At 34.8% G+C, this 21019-nt stretch overlaps 3 protein-coding genes across 3 annotated transcripts in view; all 3 read right to left on the bottom strand.

The window, feature by feature from the left end:
* The window catches only part of LOC142979968 (zinc carboxypeptidase A 1-like), a 48867-nt gene extending 47579 nt beyond the window's left edge, over window positions 1–1288 (bottom strand). Inside the window, exons 1-3 of the mRNA XM_076125217.1 lie at window positions 1125–1288; window positions 804–905; window positions 34–282 (exon numbers count right to left, since the gene is read on the bottom strand). Coding sequence (XP_075981332.1) covers window positions 34–282; window positions 804–905; window positions 1125–1241 — 468 coding nt within the window. The 5' untranslated portion in view covers window positions 1242–1288. The remainder of the gene's footprint in view (window positions 1–33; window positions 283–803; window positions 906–1124) is intronic.
* A 280-nt stretch (window positions 1289–1568) lies between these two features.
* Window positions 1569–12252, bottom strand: LOC142979967 (carboxypeptidase B-like). The gene is made up of 7 exons (XM_076125216.1): window positions 12083–12252; window positions 6414–6462; window positions 4197–4412; window positions 3863–3950; window positions 3141–3291; window positions 2482–2651; window positions 1569–2235 (listed from the first exon to the last, which is right to left on the bottom strand). Exons 1-7 carry the CDS (start codon window positions 12105–12107, stop codon window positions 1636–1638), a joined length of 1299 nt encoding a protein of 432 aa, XP_075981331.1. The 5' UTR covers window positions 12108–12252; the 3' UTR covers window positions 1569–1635.
* A 3189-nt stretch (window positions 12253–15441) lies between these two features.
* LOC142980181 (carboxypeptidase O-like) lies at window positions 15442–18179 on the bottom strand. Its single transcript, XM_076125514.1, has 8 exons — window positions 18163–18179; window positions 17924–18109; window positions 17737–17790; window positions 17467–17527; window positions 16962–17303; window positions 16525–16692; window positions 16046–16234; window positions 15442–15733 (listed from the first exon to the last, which is right to left on the bottom strand). The coding sequence occupies exons 1-8, from the start codon at window positions 18177–18179 to the stop codon at window positions 15581–15583; spliced, it is 1170 nt and encodes a 389-aa protein (XP_075981629.1). The 3' UTR covers window positions 15442–15580.
* Between the last annotated feature and the right edge of the window lie 2840 nt (window positions 18180–21019).

Raw genomic sequence — 21019 nt, 5'->3', positions numbered from 1 at the left:
AACATATTTTCTAGTTCATAATGGTACACTTACAAATTTGGCATACTCCTGTCCATCTGGGTTGATAGCCGGCAGGATGACCCATCGAACATTTTCTAACATATGGTCGTACTCTTCGCACGCAACCAGCTGTTCAATTATGAATAGGACAAACATGACAGCATCGACTCCTGCTTCTTGACCAGCGTCTATGATAAATATCGGTACCGCATCATCACCTTCATCTGTCCGCTTTGTATTATCTGAGGGTGTAGGAGTGGTGGAGGCGTGAGCCAAGTGTACCTGCGTGATACAATCGTTAGCTGAAAATCATAGTCTAAAAACTATGTCTTATGTAAAAAGTACACGAAAGTACAGAATCAAATTCGTCAGCTACTAGATAAGGCTATCTACTATAACTCTAAGAAGAATATGTTTTACAATTGTGATTCACAAACATTTTAGCCCTTCAACCACTTTGTGATATGTGAAATTCCTCAGTGATTAACTCAAAATCTCCTGAACAGGTTTTTATATACTTTTTACCGTTAAAAGAAACCAAGAAAAGTTAAAGTGCAAAATTTGTTAACGGTAACTCTATGTAAACAGGGTGAAGCCGGGGCTGGTCGCTAGTTAGTATGATAAAATACATATGTTTGTGTGTAGGTACACGTTATTAATATGTTTATTTATCTTTTTTAATACAACTAATGTTATTTGCTTGCTTGCTATTATGCTTAGGTGAAACAAACTTTAAATGTTTAAATAACTTGAAAAACCATGGAGTTTGGCTTATGGACTTAATCCAATATACAATAAATTACCTCGTAAAGGATTCTAGACTCAAATGTCATATGATCGTGGTCTTCTAAAACGTCAAACACATCGTAACAATACTTCTTCAATGCTTTCAAATACACTTCTAACTGCAAATACAAATTTTTTGGATTATTAATACGCTAATTAGAGTAATCGATTTCTTTGAAACAGAAACTTAAAGATGGGAAATATCGTCAATTTGGTTAACAACATATTTTGTTGAAATGTAATAGTTAGTTCTTTTTTCGCAAAAAGTTTGCATATTAGTGGTAAGTAATTTTCGATCTTGAAATGAAAATTAAGTAGGATATTTTAAACGTTCTTACAGTGCTATACCCTATGGAGGCTTCTTCAATACATGGGGTTTCGTCTCTATCCAGTAACTCGTTCAACATGTCTTCATAACACTGCCTTAGCTTTTTACAACTGAAAATATTTTTCATTAGATCACTTCATCACGAAAGCATACATACGCTATCGTGGACCATTTCTACTTACCCACATGTGCTAGCCCCAGTTATAGGAACGTTCTCTACAATAAAAAGTAGATTAATTCTGTAAATAGCTCACGAAAACTCATTTTTAGCGTTAAAATCAAAACATACCTATTAATATACATAAAACTAGTGCTAGAAAACCGGTTCTCTTTGTTACCGAAGTAATCATTGTGATACCAAACTGTAGTCCTGAAAACTTTATTCACTTGACATTTTTGCAATAGAGCATAAAACTTTATGGTCGACACGTACACGGAAAAACAATAAAATGAACTCAGTTTAATAGTTTATTTATTTTCATACTACATGTACTTTATTTCACAATAAGTCAGTCTTCAGTTTATTCTTCTTCATCTGCAGCTTTCCACTTTAACCTGTCTCTGCCGAATTCCTTTTTGATATGTGTACCAAATGTACGGAAGCCTTCGTAGAATTGTGGTAGTACCTCGCGGAGAAGAGTCTCGGGAAACAAGAATTCGTAACCATCCGTTAACTCCATGGTATACGAGTATGGTACTCCCACTGCGCCGAACGCGAAGTCATCACTGCCGCCTGCCGCTGGATACCATTTTCCTGCGCTCAGCACTCTGAAAGGTTTTCCTCCAGCACGCTTGACAGAATCAGATACTGCTCGTGCCATACTATCCAGTTTCTTCCACTCCTTCGGTAGTATATCACCGGTGTAACCCCATGGGTAGACTAAGTATTGTCCATACGAATGTAAAGACACATACAATTTCATCAATTTTGAATTTTCCATCATGATATTTCTGACCATTCGTGTCTCAGGCTCGGAGAAGGGTTTAGGGCCGGCGAAGGTCTCCTTGTCACAGGGGTTCTTGGACACTCCACTCACTGCCCACTTGAAGCCATAGTTACGGTTGCCATCGACACCGTAACAATGACCGTTCTTTGATCTCGTTTTTCTCCACAGGCGATTCTAAAGCAAAGAAGAATTAGAATAAATGGTAATCTCGTCAAAAATTCAAATATAAATAATAAGTAAACATTTGTTTTTATTTTTAGGTATTATTAAGGTTGCACTTTTCATAGCAAATGTATACTAATTTTATCATTTTATATCACAGAGGAAACTGCGCCATCCGTCATTCATAAAAGTACATTCTTACATAAATAAGAGAGAACAATCATATAACTTTAAAATAGTTAATAGATTAATACTAACAGATCTAGCTGTACGTGTGAACTCATATCCATCAGGGTTGGCTACGGGCAGGATGTACCAGTCCACGCCGTCAAGCTCCCCTCCCGGCTGCACTGCTGCAGGGTCGGTAATAAGTCGGTGTATCATGTACAGAGCGTACGCTGGTGCCACCCATTCTCTGCTGTGGATACCTACGAACGAAAATGCATAATGTAGTAGATGTAAGCCTTGTAGATCATACTGGTAATAAAAAATACTCAACAAAATTATTTAAATAAAAAATAATATTAAAAACTCGTTTTTTTTATGGTTTAGACGTATGTTTATTATTATTCAATAACAACAAAACTGTTCCACTGAACAGTTTTACTTCTGCTGTATCTTGGCAGTGTTGTAACTTTTGCACTAGAGGAACACATTAACCACTGAAATATAGTCCAGGCGGACGGAGGCTAGAAAAAGCTAGAATTCACGTATAAAGCTTGCTACACACATATTCGGTTTGGTATTAATAGGCCAAGCCGAGTGGCAAAATCGATTTTTATGTAGATGAACCCGATCGGCACAAGCCGAATAAGTGAGTCGACTCGGTTTTTTGTTCGATGAATATTGCCGAACCGAATATGTGAATAGCAAGCCTAAGAGAAATATTGACGATGGTTTATGATTGTATACATTACCTGCGTCTACAAATATGATAGGGTTCCCGGCGCGGGGGTTCAAAGATATCTTGGCAAGCTTCATGACCCGTCCCTCATAGCTATTGCCGAGAGACTGCAGCGTCAACAAGTGTGGATGTCTTGCAGCCATCAGGTTTAGAAATTCTTGTATCTAGCAATAATATTGACAGAATTAGATATACAACCTGTAACATAATTAACGCACATCCTGAAATTAGTTAGTTCAGAATCGGTAGCTGAATTCATCCCACTTCTTTCCAAAAAAATTTTTTTTGGGTTTAGAAATACTTGAATGTTAGTAAATTGTAGACATTGTCTTCATAATCACGTTTATGTTATGCTTAGGTAGATACCTAGGTAGGTACGCCAGCGCTACTCGTGTGCGCCTGTGTGTGAGTGCGTAGGTTTATTGTGACCATAGAATTTGCGGGATATTTTAAAAACAATATGTTCCATAAACAATATCTACAATAATCAAATTATTATACTGATGCATTAATTGTGAATGAAAAAGGATTTTCTTGTTGGGGTGTCTGAGGATGTGCGTTGTTTCCGTTACACGTCGTAGTTATGGGATAAAATATATCTATTGCATTGTCTGGACGGTAATGTGCGCATAGTACCGGTTAAGATTTTTGAGTCATGCAAAGTGATTTTCTACAACATTTGTTTCTCCAGTAGTAAGTATAATCTATAATTATAACGTTATCTGTTATACTCACTTGTCCAAATGAATGATACTCGTACAAGTTGAAGCTTTTTAAATATCTTCTTCTGGGCGTCCGCTCATCGTGCAGATCCTCAAATGATCTGGTAAAATATTTATTATTTTAATAACTAAATTAAGCGTTAGTATATTCTATATACACATGTATTACTAAAAAAGGTAAGCATGCTTTTTAATACTATATAACTTCTGGAACAAAATAAAGAAACCACTAATACCCAGTACCGGACAAGGATCTCCCCCCAATATAAGGGAGTGTTAAGACCTTGAGTCAGACACGCTGGCCAAGTGTCCTAATTAATTGGTCACAATCTAGCAAAAACACAAACCTGCCATAGTTTTTCTTCTTTGCTTCAACCTTTAAACCGATAGAACTCGCGAACTCATTCACAAAACTCAGCTTGTTCGGCGGCACTAGGAAGTCCATGGTGTCATTGACCCCTCTGCCCACCTTCAGTACTTCCACTTCACCTTCAGGGTCGTGGAAATGATGAGCTGCTTCCACTTGAGCATCATTCTTTAAGAGGAACCGTAATAGGGTGTGGCTGCAAGGAAATTACATACTTGAAATGTTGATGATGACATTTAGGTACGAAAAAATTGTCAAATTGAGAACCTCCTCCTTTTTTTTGAAGTCGGACAAAAATAAAATGAAGATATAAAACAATTAAACGAATAGCGTTATTTTCAATTATTAGTACTATCGACTATTGAGTATCGAGAGTTTTACGTTTAAAACGTTATAAATACTAGGCGCCTTTAGAAGTCATGTAGCAAAACATAGAATATGGATACGTTTTATAATCTTTACTGCCTTTGTTTAGATAGAGCCTGATAGCCGGATAGCCGGAATATCTATGTATTAACAAACCAAACAAAACTTATACCGGACGCGAACAAAATTTGTCTTTGATAAAAGGTAATAAATGAGTAAGTAAATACTGCACCTAGGACACGTCACTTTCGGTGTCTATAGGTATAAAGTATCGTTACTATATTAATACCCTCTTATTCATAAACACACTTTAAACCTATTTTAGTTAAAATACTACTACAATATGTTTTCTCTTTTTTATTTCGCTAAGGAGTGAAAGAAACAAAACTCCTTATAAGCCTTTCATAACTTCATATATTTTTATGAACAAGAGGGTTAGTGTTTTATTTAACCCCTTACTGTCCCGCTGCAGGGCAGGGGTCTCCTCTCAAACGAGAGGGAGGGAGAGGGGTATTAGTGGTATAAAAAAATGTGGTTGAAAATAGAATTGATACTTCATAAACTATAATATAATAATATGCTGACTAATACATGTCTTTATCTTCTTAGAGAAGAAGAATAAGGCGTTAAGTAAAAGAAATATCAACAATAGCCATCCACGTTGACTGACAGTGACACCAGCCATTGATACTTTAGTTTCTTTGTCTACCTTAATGGAACACCTATATGAAAACAATGCCTTCACATAAAGGGTTTATTTATAGAATTAAAGTAGCATTCTATTATTTTCTTTTAAAAGAAAAATCTTGCAGTAACAATCGCTCTTGTGTCACGAGGACATACATATAACGGACACAAAGTACTATCAGATACGAAGCAACTATTTGCCGACCACACAAATAATAGTAGGTCTGTATGGGAATCGAACGCGACCTACCAACAATAGTGGCGTGGCGACTAACCACTGCGTTACTACAGAGTCCTTTAAAATCACTCAAGTGAGAAAAGTTTTTAAAATCTTAATTAGTACCTCCTTTACCGTTATTATCCTTGAGTTCAGAACATCGCAATAAAATCAAGCACTAAAATTATTTTAAGCTTTATTTATTGCGGGTAAATTCAATACATATGTAACGTGTCGTTGTCCTCTTATGTATAACGTACGTAACAGGGATTACGAACAAAGCAATTGTATGTTTGAACAACTCCAACTTATAATCCTAGCTATATAACTATCTATCGGCATTGAAATAATGAAGGTATCGTAATCAATTTAACACGGTACTTTCATTTCAATTAAAAAAGTCGCCGTGTAACGAGTAACTGTTTGATTATTAGTTATTAAATCGACGAGTAATTTACTCCACGAGTAAATAATTGTAATATCTGAATGTAATACTACTTTGACACATTTGAATTTTCTATATGTTCGACATGCGGTTATAGTTTGTCATTTAACATGCACAATAAAAATTAGTTCCTTCGGCTCCCAGTAGGAGTGTTGATCAGGATTTCATACAAAATTCGACGAATAGCTAGCCGAAGCTAGGTTGGAAATTGCCCCACAGGTAATGAGTTTCCTCATAAAAATAAACATTAAATCTTCAAATAATGATCAAGTTCAAATTCTTATTTTTTTTGTATTAGTATTTGTTTGTTGTAGTTGCATGGTGTGCAAAAATAAAAATATTTTTCTTTCTTTTCTCTTCTTTCAAGTTATTATCAAGATATTAAGCGCTAATTAACACCCAACGAAAATGCAAAACCTGTAATCATTTTTTCTGTTCATAAAGATTAGCTGTTTTAACTGGCAGGTTTATGCTCTACTTACTTATCATATTTTAAACTGTAGCCACCCTGCCATAGACACCCAATTATACCTGAAACAAATAATAGGTAGATATAGAATATTACCGCACTACACTATACCTGATATGCCTTGAAGTGTAGCCAGAGGTATATTAAACATTGCCGGATTTCTGCATTAAAAAAATCCAATAAAAATTAGAAAATACGAATACCAATTGGGAATCGTATCCGGATCCTTGAGATCAATCGACTTCCTATACTACTCGCGTTTGGTTGGACTATTGGAGGAGTCGACTACTTAATAAAATGCATACAATTTTTAAATATGATGAATATTATAAAATATGTGGGCCCTATAAAAGCTCTATCAATTCAATCGATTGATATCAAGGAGAAAGTTGAAAGGAAAAATTAATTATATTTCTTAAGGTTCTTAACTTCTCGACTCACAAGAAACTTCTTTATATAGATCTTATACCAGAAAAAAATATTCTCGTTTGTTTGTTTATGGGTAAAATTTTATCCGATTGAGAAATACCACATTTGTCTATGGATTCTCTTTATATCATCCACCGAAACATTAACATTCCAAGCTAATATTATAAATGTGATAATGTTTATGTTTTACTTAAAAACGGCTGAACCAACTTGCATTAAATTTGACTTTTGAAAGACTATGCCCCAGAGAAAGACATAAGCACTCAATAAAAATCTTAACAAGCGAAGCCGTGGTCAAAGGTTATTCCTAAATAACGTATTAAATGTCACACACATAATAAATGTACAAAACAAATAGCTTCCTTTATTACAAATTTGTTTTAAATTGAAACAAAGCATATCATTTGAAAAATAAAATGATTACAAGGGTGTGTGTCGTTGACAAAGGTTCCCGTCATAAAAGTGTCCGGTACAAATACAAGCTCAATAATTGTAGCATAGAGACATCTTTGCGACATACAACGGCTGTTTATATTTCACTTGAATATGTAGCAAAAATAACTATATATCCCAAAATATAGGTATGTAAATAGTATTATTGTAGCCATGGCGATAAAGTTTATTAAGAAATTTGTTATGTATATTTATATTATTATAAACTGATCACTATGTCACTATTTAAAATTGTTCATTGTGTAACTTAAATGCTCCTTAACATGAATAATGAGTAACATATGCTACGTAAGCCGATGTAAAATTAACAGCTAATTCATATCAGTTTCAAACGCTATTTTAATAGTTATATATCATGCGTGATATAACGTGTCTAACGATTTATATATCCACTTTTACCGTTCTACTACTGAGAGAATACTGCTATAATTGGTGCTGTAAGTAGAATAACTTAGGAACTAAAAAATTGCTGCCGAAACAGAAAATATACGATATAAATAGGAGTAAGGGTTACACCGTAAAGGTAATATAAATCTCATAACAAAATAAGAGAAACATATACATATACTAGCTGACCCGGCAAACGTTGTTTTGCCATAAAAATTAAATAAAAAAACATTGTCCAGCGGACAAAATTGTGAATCTAAACCATTCTCAGATCCCCTTGAACACACACAAAAAATTTCATCAAAATCGGTCCAGTCGTTTAAGAGAAGTTCTGTGACATACACACTTACAGAAGAATTATATATATAAAGAAAAAGATATAAAGATATCTATGCGCAACATGAAGCACGTGAGCATTTATTTATTTATAGCCAATCGTGATTCATCGTCCAAAAACAGGCACACTTTCTAATTAACATAACAATAATTATAGTTTACTGTTATTTGTTTAAACATTTGTGCTTCTATTAATTAACTGTCTACTTTCACTCCGGCCGGGTGACGCCGCGGCACACCAACTGTACGTAGTTCCTTTAAAAAGTCTTTTACTAAAAGTGAACATAGAAATTGAGTTCCGGTTTTGTATGGGACTGTCCGGGTTCGTTATATTTTGTATCTAGCTTGCTATATACCCTAAAAACTACCTTTCCAGTTGACATAATATTTTTTCGAGCCAAACTGAACGGTACTAAATCGGAAAAAGTTTGAATGTGTGCAAAGGTATGATATTGTGTATTATATTCGGTCCGGGTGAACGGCCGGCGAACGAACCGAGCTGGTGGAACAACCGGACCTATAAACAAGAGTGCGCGCTCCCCTAAATGTTGGAGCCCGCGATATTTGTGTCACGACTCTCTGAGGGCAGATTATTTGCGTCGAACGATTCTTTAATTTGTGGCGACATTTATCGTGTTTTCTTTGGCTTCAAGTAATTGAGCTCGCTTTACAGCGATGTGATCCGGCTTCGGTTCTTAGACCAATTTCGTAGCAATTGACATCATTACGGGCCCTTTGATCGCTCTGAATCCCCAATCATTTTAATTTAATAAAATCGGAGTATTTCCTATTGAAATTAGCTGCATTGGTCGCTACAAAATTAATGTTGAATTGAGAGAATTTCTCTTTGATGATATTAGTTGCGACTTTAATCTAACGTCTATGGTATTGAAAAATATGATAAGGAATATTGAAAAACATTTTCTGTGTAGTTATTTATAATTATGTGGGGGTTTTGTTGAAGAATGTTTCATCTTTATCAATATAATAAGATATAATCTATGCGTACTCAGTTTTTGCACTTTTGCAGCGAGTTTTACATATTTTCATGGTGATTTTTTTTACGAATATCGCAATTTTTAGTCCGTTGTTTTAGAATAAAGATAAGTCATAATTTCACTTCTATGAGTTTAATACATTGTCAGAGTTTGTAATTGCAACTATTAAAATTTAAAACCAAACAAAGTATGTACGTTCATATCTTTGTACCTACTTGTAATAAATTGTAAAACATTCGCTGGTACGCCCTAGAGTGTGACATTAAAATGTCCAACAAGCTAGCACAGTGTGGGTCCCGGTTGTAATTTTCAAAGATCTTTGATAGTCGCTACACTCGTTACCAGTAGTCAGAGGCTTGAAAGTCTGACAGCCAGTCTTACAGAAGGGTTATCGTGTTATAACCCAGGTAACTGAGTTGTGGAGGTCCAATAGGCAAACGTTCTATGTAAAACACTGGAATTTAGCTGCATCCAGCGGTACTGGAAGACGACTCCAACATGGTTGAAAAGTTAGAAATTGGAAGAAATTCTAGGCTGATGATGAAGCTAGGGCAAAGTGTACTGTAGCATAATAATTTTATTACTCAAGCTTCAAATAATCTAGAAATATTTTTGCGTATTCCTTAGAATAGCCTTATCTTCAGTAGCAGAATGCAACAAGGTGAAATTATTGATTAAAATTTACGATGTTAATGTTTAAAAATACCTTACTTTATGTGTTCACGTGTTTGTGTTCAAAAAGAAAACGTTTACCTTATCATGTTGATTGCTACTTTTTACGCCATGTAAAGATAATTACTAGCTTTCCTAGTTTTCAAGGTGAACAAATAATGCATTGACTTTTTTATCCGTTCGACTACTATGTAATTATTGCACTTAAGTCTTAGTGCCAGTTTTTAATCTCCTTTTTGTTCAGTGTTAATAACTTAAGTACTTGCCTCTTCAGAAACGTGATTGTGATTTAGATTTTTTTTAAATGATGCTAGAAAAAATAGTTAAGGATATTTCTAGGGTATTAAAACTATTTGTTATTTGTCCTTCAGTTAGATAGTTTTGATCTATCTTATCTTATTATCACTATGCCTTCGGGCGGCTTGAACAACTTTAACACTAGGTTGACCACTAATCATACGATAAGAAGAAGAAGATCTCTTAGGAAAACCTTCCTAAAGAGATCGTTTACTCCCTGCAACAGCAGCAAGAAAAAACATTAAACGTCCCTATGTGTCCTACAGTTGCGAATTCAGTGATAGCGCTCCACAATTAAAGTAGAATGAGTTGATAAAATATTTACACAATAACTTTAATATGCAGGTGCAACCACAATTTATGAAAAGTTTCGTTTAAAATATGTTTAATGGAGCTTTTAATGTAACGTTGAAATCCTCGTCAACCGCATCATACGTGCACGCACGAGCGCGCTCTGGATTAAATGGATCGCCCATTGTCCGACCAACATTTTACTGCACATTTTTAAAACTAAAAGTAGCAAACACTACAAAGCATCGATGTTTATTTGACAATAGGATTCAGTTAACTAATAGTACGATGTTGTAAACTATACCTACTAGCGGTCCACCCTGGCTTCGCTCGGTTTAAACTTTAAAATCATACAGTAAACCTTTCCCAGGGAAACCCATCTATTGGTGAAAACCACATGAAAATTCGCTAAATAGTTTTTGAGCTTAGCTTAGCTTATATTATTGTTGATGGTTCTTCAAGATAGTAAGCTAGTATTTATCATCGGCGGTCATCTATGAATGGGAATAAGCAGAAGATTTTTGTAGAGATCTAAGCAAGTGACTTTATAATGGACTCTGTCTACTGTCATTTTAAGTATGCGTATATCTTATATTCTGTTTTGTACCCATTTATCTTAACACTTGTATCACAAAGTCTCGGGTAGATAATGTGTGAAACTACAATATTATAGTAAAAAAAAGATCTTTAATATCAGAGATTATATCGAAGCTTTATGGCTCACCTAAAAGTAAAACGTTGGATAAGGACGATTACACAAAATAAAAGCCTTTCTTTTGCTCAAAATGTTGACATTGTTACATTGACCGTGCATCACAATACAAAAAGTTCAATGACATTTGCCTGTAAGCAAATCGAACGCTCATTGGAAATGTATACAAGACCTTTGTTAAGTCCGCACTAATTAGCAGGTTCCTTGGTAAAAAGGATCGCAAATAAATTCTGTTGAAAACAATGCAGGTGAAATGCTAACTTCAGAGAAAAACGTTCAAATGACTATTAAATAAAAGCAACCAAAGCAGACTTTACTTTTAAATAGAAGTTATTTATATATACATACTAGCTGCCCCGGCAAACGTTGTATTGCCATATAATTTTTTTTTTTATTATGACGCATGAAAAATAGATGTTGGCCGATTCTTAGGCTTACTCAATATGCTCACAAAATTTCAGGCAAGGCAACGAAAGCTGTGACGCGAGAATTTTATATATTAGATTAAATCAAATTATAAATTTCAGGCCCAAGTATTACAGGTCACAGGAACAGACATTTGCCTACCATTGGGACAAGATTGTTTTCTTTAATATTCAATGTAATTTTCGAATGTTTACATAATATTGAGTCACGCGTATAAACAGTTTATGGTTTTATTCGACTTAGATTAAAATCATATTCTTTAAGTTAGGCTGAATTTGTAAATTAACAATGCATTTGTAATCAAATTTTACGTGTTATACATATCAACTAAACAAATAATAAATGGTATTTTAAGTTAAAATAAAACCTATTTTTAGTTCCTTACAATAGATTTTTGGATTCCTGAATTAAGGACGATTCGAGACTTAAAATTTTTGAATTAGTGATTTTAAATGGAACAGTTAGTTTTTAATATAAAAGATTACAAAAACCGATCAAAATACCGTTTTGTTTCACAGTAATAGTAAGAAGAGCGTGACGTGCTTGTTAGCGTAAGACCAATTTATCTAAATTTCTAGAAATTAAATGTTTAATTTACTAAACATAATTATTTATGCGACTACCTAATTATATTTATAATAATTATCGTACTAAAAAACCTACATTAAAAAATGAACTCACCAAATACTAATAATATCCGCGCCATAACTGCACTTAAAAATAATTACTTCTAAAACTAAAGCTTTGATTAAAATATTATTAAATTCACGTTTCACGAGATATGAGGATGGCCGAGAGAGGCGCGCGTGCGCACCTTGTAGTACGCCCGTGTTCACTGCGCATGCGTGCAGTGGCCGACGCCGATCGGGGCCACGAGGGAATCTTTAAACCGTAACGGTACACATCAACCCTAATAATTGTATGGACCAAGGACGACTGAAAATTGAATAATCAACATTGTCATTTATGTTTCAAAATTATCTTAAAATTGTTGTATCTTTAAAACTATGTGCACTAATCACTTGCAAATAAATGCATTAATGCAAATAACAGGTATTTATTCCATTGATTTTGGATTGCAAATTTCCGAATAACCACGAAAAATAGCAATAGAAACATACTTTATTAACTGCGTTCACACACTTTTATAATAGAAATCAAAAGTAAATCTATTTTTAATTCTAGAAAGTAAACTAATTCCTGTTTACTTCCGAATAGTGTATCGTGCTCATGATAGTAAACGTTAAAATTTGTTGAACATATTCCGATCGAATCGATTTAACGCTTCGACACGCCATACCAACTTAACATTGTATAACAGCTAACAGTTAATACATAAATGTACCTATAACAGTAAATAACTGAAAATCGAATTCCGAGCCGAACAGCTTATAAATTTATAAAATCGTTATAAATAGTAATGTGGCCCCAATTGGGTTACTAAACGCAGAATTTAAGAAAGAATTATAAGAGCTAGTTGTTATTAGAAATTCATACCATTAGTTTTAATTTGACTTCGTAACGTAAATAGTAATCCTTATTAATAAGATGATAATTGAATTAGATTGACTGAAATAAGAGAACATCAACTTAACGAGTTTTTACATTTTTGGCACATAATCTATTCAACAGTTATACCCTAAAAATGAAAAATCATCTTCATCTTCACTGTCTTCAAAATGATTAATGAAAATGCTGGTTCTCGGATACAGACTACTTCTCTTTTACTGAGGAAATCATTGATTTACTGAAATTGAGCAAACTTTCATATTTACGACTAGTAACTGTATAAGTGCATACAGAGATTTTTGATAAAAATCTCATGTTAATTATCTGAAACGCCGCCACACCTCAACACGTTTTTATACTTTTTATAATGAAGTGTTTTTAGTTATTTATTTATATAACTAACGACTTCAACAAAAGCAGTTACGATTGCTAGTACCTATACTTAGCTTCTTTTAAGAGGTATATGGTATCGCGATAAAAAACACGATGCACTATTGCGAGTTAGCAACAGAAGCTCAGTGCTCGATATAATCTTCCGGCGAGTTTATTGAACCTGGGTCTTTACTCTTTAGCACCGGTGGTGAGACGCCTACACCAGGTAACGGACCCATTGTCATATAACAATGAGACCACGTTTGTCTCCCAACATCTGATAACGTATGAGTACCTATATGACAAAACTTTGAGCTGCAGTCACTTGTCTTTGTTGTGAGTTACCACTAATTGATCTTTATACATTGCTCTCAAATGCCTATTGAACAAAGTTTTGAAGCGGCTGCAGACTAGTTTCACATTTGATGATAAAGTGTCAGTCACGTCACTATGTAGTAAATAAAATGACACCTAAAGTAGGTAAACTGTCAAAATTGAAATTGAAGATTCCATCAGATAAGCTACCTACCTGATAGACATTTAGAAGTAAAGGTAATTGGGCTTAATATTTAAGTATTAGAAAAAAATTAAGTCTTTTTCATTTCTACTAAATGCATATTTACGATGCAGAGGTACTAAAGCACTCATCAAAAATTAAATGTGAAAAAAGGTGGTTGTATTTAAACACTGATCGATCCGTTTGAAGTGTATTGCTTTGTTAAACGCAAAGGCTCTCTTTGTTAAATATTGTTAAAGGACCCCATTAGTGGTCGATGACCTGGGATGATCCTCTTTGTGCATTGGCACTGAACAAATATCATCTTGTAACCAAATTATCGAGACCATTTAGCTTAAGCAACGCGCGTACCTACAGTCACTTAAGAATCATACATGACATCAAAGAATTGGCTCTTTAATCTATCTATATCTGTAGATAGTTTAAAGATAATCTATACTTATCTAGTAGGTAAAATTGTCGTTACTTATAATGTCAAAAACACGTTCATTGTTCAACAGAAGCTTTTAAAGACCGATAGAACTTTAAAGATCTATATTTATCTCTATTCACACGCCACACCTCAACAAATTGTATCCAGGCAAAAAATCTGAAATCTACTAGAACGCAAACTTGAACTTGTTAAATCGCGTGCGTCACGCACTGTCCCAAATACCAGTCAAACAAACCAGGATGGCTAAAACAAAAGTGACAACAGATATAAACGCTTAAAAACCACGAAAACGATACGTTCACTTTCTTTATTCTCTCTCTCAAGTCTTTTTGTATGCACAACCAGTTGCGAGCGACAACACGCTTGACACACTTACCAACGACCTCACGTATCCATACTATCCACTAATTTCACATCCATTGACCGATAGGCATGTAAGCCTCAAAGGTAGTTATCAATAAAACCAGCAATGGATTAACCGCGTCACGATTTCATTGGGCCGTATTAAATATTGTTGACACGATAACTGATGACGCATAGGTTACAAACACGAGAGAAAGTGTCACTCATCATATTTGTCGAATATTTGTAGATTTGCTTAATATCCTTTGGTGGTTTTAGGTAAAACGTCTTTAACGTTAATAGTAGGCTAATAACAAACCAGCTAATGTTTTTTTGTCTCGAGGCGTTCAGTTAGAAACCAGTTGGATACGGCAAACACTGGAGACAGACTTTATCCTGGTAAGAGACAAAATCCTCGGCCTGTGAAGGATGTTTTTTTTTAAACACGACCATACTTGGCATGACCTAGAGATTCAACTCTGGCCGAACAGAGTAAGTCATTATAAGCATCACTTTCAAGCAGACTTCTAACTTAAAAGACCAAATTGCACTATAGTTCTTTGTCCCCACATTGAACATGTGTTTTATTCATCTGTTTTGTATCTCGAGCCCCCGTGGTGATGTAATCAGTCTCCATTAGACATCAAACTCCAATGACATCTAGTTACAACAATTACGACACACCATTAATTTTAGTTTAATAATATTGTATTATTCCCTGCGTGGTGGACTCACGGCCTATCCCCTCCCTCATTACGGGAGGAGACCCTTGCCCAGCAGTGGGACATTAATGGCTTACATTTATTTATTTTATTTTATTTTTATTCCCTGCCCTATCGATATTGATCTAAGAATAGATACACAAAAAACTGTGTTAGTCGTGTTTATTTACAATATATTATTCTACAGCTATTTATTATACCACCTAGTTAATTTAAATTGACAATCAAATCATCCATAAGTTTATTGAAATCCTATACTTTATATGAAACTGTTCGGGTTTGTTTTAGTAGTTATTATCTTCTTTGTCATTTAGGTAGTTCCAGATGTTGTTGAGAACAACGTCGATAACTGGCCTCCATATTTTTTTAATTGCTTGTCGCTGCATGCGAGTGTACGTCTGCATAACAAACTCCATGGCGTATGGTATACCATATACCTGAAATAATTATTGTTAAGTTAGCTAGTTACATAATAGCAGGTGTGTTTTATACTTTTCCTTAAATCAAACACATTACTTTCCGCTCGCGGCTTTGCCCGCGTGTAATTTTATTCTTTTCGGAGTGGAATTTCCTAAAATCCATTTTAAGTGTTTCTCTACACTTCCTAAGGAATCATCATAAATTTTGTACATCATACTTTACCTTTTTTCACTCAGTAGTTTCGGCCGTGCATTATCCATCAGTCAGTCAGTTACTCAGTAACGGAAGAGTTTTATATATGTACATATTATTATATTGTATATTCTTACCGTAGAGGCGTAGTCCACACTTGTGCCAGATACTTTCCCATACCAATTGTACATATTCTCCACGGCAACATTGAGTACTCGGAAGCTGGTGTTCCTAACAGCTTCCTCGACTTCACCCCTCAGATATATGTACTTGTCGTCATCGATGGGATTGTCTGTATAGCCTGGTGGGTACAAAATTGCATCTCCCTAAAATCAAAAAGAAAACTAATAACTGAAATCACATTCTCCGAAATAATTTTGATGACGTACGAGTTGAGGGTAATTACTTTATTTACTTTCGAAATTCAGATACATTTTCAATCCTAATGAAAATGACTTAGAGTTATACAAATAAACCAACGAATGCCCATGTTCAGGTCCTAAATAAAACAAACATTTTCTATAAAAACCTTCATAGTATCAGGTGTATGTGAAGATGCGAGCACGTGGATATATGCTACGATTTTGTGACCATATTTGTGTAGGACATCGCGAACAGCTCTCGATTCGGGCTCGGAGAAGGGTGCAGGTCCTGGATATAAGGCGTTGCAAGAATTGTTAGCTAAAGTCCAGTCCCACGACACATCAAAGTTCCGGTCCAAAGCTACGCCCGCGCAAGCGTTCTGTGGTGACATGTTCTTGTTCCAATAATGATGGGCGTAAGTCTGCAAATAGAAGCATTAAAGAAGTCTTCTTCCAAAGTGAGAATTGAGACTTACAACAATAATTAAATGCAAAGCAGAAGCTTTAGTCTCTATGTATTTTCTTCGTTGAAACTTGTCCAAAGGAATACGAACAAATATTTTTTTCTTGTTCCATTTTTTTTGTTTATATGATAATATAAGCCTACTTTAATTAACAGCCTGCAACCTAAATAAATAATCTAAGAAATCTTAGTAAAAGTACGTGCGATCGGTATAAGTGGTCTACTTACATTTATAGAAGCCGCGTATCCATCTGGATTAGCCATCGGTATCACGTATACATCAAACTTGTCTAAATGAGAGCGATAACAATCCAAGAGTGTTTCAAAAGTACTCTCATCTTGAAGCAAATGGCGCATTCCCTTTACAGAGAGGCCGTAAACAATGAAAATTATTCTTTTCTCTGGGGGTTCCTCGGCATAGTTCTTGTCGGCGCGGAAATAAATTTCTCCATAGCCTTCACCCATTTTGAGAAGTACTATATTATTGTACTGGATAGTACGACCGATGATTTCTAGTGTTATATTTGCACCTTTACAATTGTCAACGACGCGCCTCATTTGTTGCTCGATCTAGAAAAGAATATCAATCAGCACCTGGGCGAGCAGCAGATGAAGGTTTATCATTTGTTTTTTTAATAAATTCTAACTCTTCCACTAATTTGCGTTTATAATGCAATGGAGTCCACGTTCCTGCATTTTGCACGTAGGTCTATGATGCTCACTTGTCACTTACCGCGTAAGGATTTAGTCTTTCATTTATCGCAGTACTGGTCTCTGCATCTCTGATCACTTTCCTAAAATCAAACAAATGTGTAAGAAATTAAATTATGCAATGCAATAAACTACATCACACTTGAATGTAGGAATTGAACCCTTGACTCCCATGTGCAACAGCATAGTAATCCATCCGCCTATCGCCTTAACCACTGCGCCCCGGGCTTGAACGGTTTCTATAATTATAAATCACTATATTTATTTAGTAGTAAAATGAAATATTTCTTACTCTTCATCTTCTCGCAATTGAAGCAACGTGGGTAGTCGCGTGGCTATAGTTGCTCTGAAATTACGAAACTTGAATAGAAACTGCACATTAGTGATTTGTTAAGATTATGAGAAAAATTACTTATTAACCACTGTGATGCTGAGTCGGGCCCCTAGTATTATACAAATAAAAGTAATAATATAGTTACTCTTGTGCATCTGGATCGGTCTTGTGTTTCCCCTTAGAACGTAGTTTGGGAGACTTGGTGAACGTCACATACTCCATGTTGTCTGCGCTGGTAGTTCTAACAAACATATCCTTTTTCTTCTTTCTGTTTTGACGCAAATGCTTCTTAAACGAGATGTGGGTATGGGTAGTTTCTTCAAAATCTGATCTGTGTTTTAAGTAATATGTAAATACAGGAATAAACGCGGTCACGCATTTTACCTTGGAATGCCTGACATTACGGCACTTTACTCTATCGGGCTGACTAGTGGTCCGCGCCGAAACCTCCGGAATTCTTAGGTAAAATGCATGTTCGTGACAATACCATTATTCTATTATATATGTAGCTAGAGAGAGTTTGAAAGTTATTAAACTATTGAGCTGCCTGTCCACTCAATAGAAGAGCAGGGAAATTAATATGATAAGTATTAGAATTGCACAAAATCTTCACTCCTTCGCCTTTATATATTTTTATTACATAGTTGAAATGCTCATGGCTCGTCTTCCCTTCGTTCCAGTGGGTAGGCATTTTTGTAATTATATAATTTTCTTTAGTTTTTTGTTGTTACCATACAAAACTGCGCTCATATTGCTGTGTTTGTATCAATAGTACTAACGTAATTAATAGCCACACACGTTACTTACTCGTCTGTGGTAGTATCGGTCTGCTTTATCCTTGTTTTATTAAAATGATGATGGCTAAAATATATTTTTTTTATTTTATTTTCGATTGCTATTTACATTATATTATACGACAATTTATGATAATAATAATAATGCATTTCTTTACAGTATTTTTACCCATTACTGTCCCACAGTTGCGAAAGGGTCTCCTCCCGAATTGAGGAGAGGTTAGGACTTGAAGGCAGGTTAGGGACATTGCTTGCCCCAAAGAAATGCGTTATTATTATTATATACGTTATTTCTTTACAATACCGTGAAGTTATTGATCTCTCTGTCGATGGCTTCTTAGTCCTGTCTTTGATAGATTTATGCTCGGCCTCTATTTCACTATCATTATATTCGAGTGTAGTTTTCCGCTCATGTTTTGATTTATGACTTGATGGTTTGTCTTTGATTGTATGATGTACGTTTTCTGTTACTTGTCTTTCAGATTCTATTTTTGTGAAAGCACTACAAAAAAGTAGCATTTTTATGTATTTTTAGTATTTCATCTTATACAAATTAATATATTAGCAGCTCTTTATAAGCTACCCAATCCATAGAACCCCATTTAATTATTGGACACCTGCAACCCCACATATTGAAATTATACATTCTTGTGGTTATTTAAATGAAAATGTATGAAATCAAAATAATATGTATTAACAAAATGACACAACCAAATATTCCGGTTTAGGAATGGCGTATACACACTATACAGCATAACATGTCATATAACAAAGTTTTATAACAATTAATCATACATACTATATAACATCTTGTTCTCATAAGGGTAGGCAAAGACAAAAGAACGCTAGTTAGTACGATCCTTTCATTCTTTCATCATCAAAGATATATGATGTATACACGCCCCTTAGATGACTACACACTGTTTAACACAATGCTGAACTTTTGAATAGAAAGATTAACATTCTTCTTCTTGTCGTATGGTTAGTGATCAACCTAATGTTAAAGTTGTTCAAGCCACCCGAAGGCCTTTTGCGTTGCTTAACGACTGTTATCGTAATTGATAATTACCGGGACCGACTTTTTACGTGCCCTCCGAAGCACGGAGACGCCCAGCTCAAGTACCACTATGCGGTTACCCATCTATGGAATGACCGCGCCAAGGTTTGCTTAACCCACAGATCGTTTACCGACCGTTGAACGCAACTGGCTATGGGCGCCTCAGATTCTTCATACTTACAGTGCTGTATTCTTCTCAGTGACTTTATGCTTCTTCGTACTTTCCATATCCTTGTTATGATTTATCCATTCATCAATGAACTTATGTTCACTAGGAGCTCCCCATCCCAGATTGTTATCTTCTCTAAAGTGCAGCTTTTCATGACTAGTTGTGGAATGTTTCTTCGCTCTGTAAGTTATTTTGTGTGAAGTTTTCTGGTGTCTGAATCAAGGGATAAAATATGATTAGATTTTTTTTAAACCAGTTGTTTCCGATTACACTGACAAATGACAACTTGTAGAGCCAGTTTAGTATGCCTATACAGTGTTTCAATTTTAATATTCAAGCGTGACATCTTGAACGATTCGTGCCCAGTCTAAGAAGTTGTTAAATGGTTCTGTTTGATACCTATTGTATGCAAACAACAACCAATTTTACAGCTACATTTCAGGTTGACGCAGCTAGTCCTTCGTCCGAGTGAAACGAATTCCCGGGATGAAAAGTATGCTAAATGTTAATCTACGTTATAAACTACCTAAAAAATAATCAAAATCCGTTCAGTAGTTACGGTGCGAGACTAAAAAACATCCATACTTTCCCATTAATAATGTTAGTTAGATTACACAAATACCTTGACGTAGTAGTTTTCTTCTTCCGTTTAGCATTTGACAAGATAATAGCGTCTGGTTTATCCATATCTTCACTGCCAATGCTGCCAGATTCATCTTTTAGGTCCTTTAAATGATTATTGTCTGCTTTCTCGTTAGAATTTTTGTCTAAATCATTATAAAGATGTGTGAATCCATGTTTCTTTGTGTTTTTTTCAAAACTCGCTCTTGGATATCTGATAAAAATACGGCAAGTTATTTTCTACAGTGAATTATGTCTTTAAAATCTTTAAATTTTGTTGGTCTCTTTCATATTAAATTTAACATAAAATTATCTTTACTAATAATGTAAGTGTTAATGTCCTTATTAAAACGAAACTATTAAACACGGAATAAGTTAGTTTTTCTATAAAATGCGATTTACATGAGATATTACAGACCCTTATTACCCCCATTGAATAGTTTCGATACAACAAATAAATTTATACTTACAAAAAGTTGATACGATTGTCCACTTTGTCGTCTGTTAAAGTTAAAGATTATTTTTTAATGAAAACACCTATCCACCTTGCAAAGGACCATTTAACTGACAAAGTAGATGAAAATAAAATATTTATATTAT

This window comes from Anticarsia gemmatalis, chromosome 17 (genome assembly GCF_050436995.1).
Source record: "Anticarsia gemmatalis isolate Benzon Research Colony breed Stoneville strain chromosome 17, ilAntGemm2 primary, whole genome shotgun sequence".
In the NCBI taxonomy this organism is placed as follows: Eukaryota; Metazoa; Arthropoda; class Insecta; order Lepidoptera; family Erebidae; genus Anticarsia; species Anticarsia gemmatalis.
Note: the sequence above shows the minus strand (reverse complement) of the source record. Positions and strands in the feature narration are given on the sequence as shown.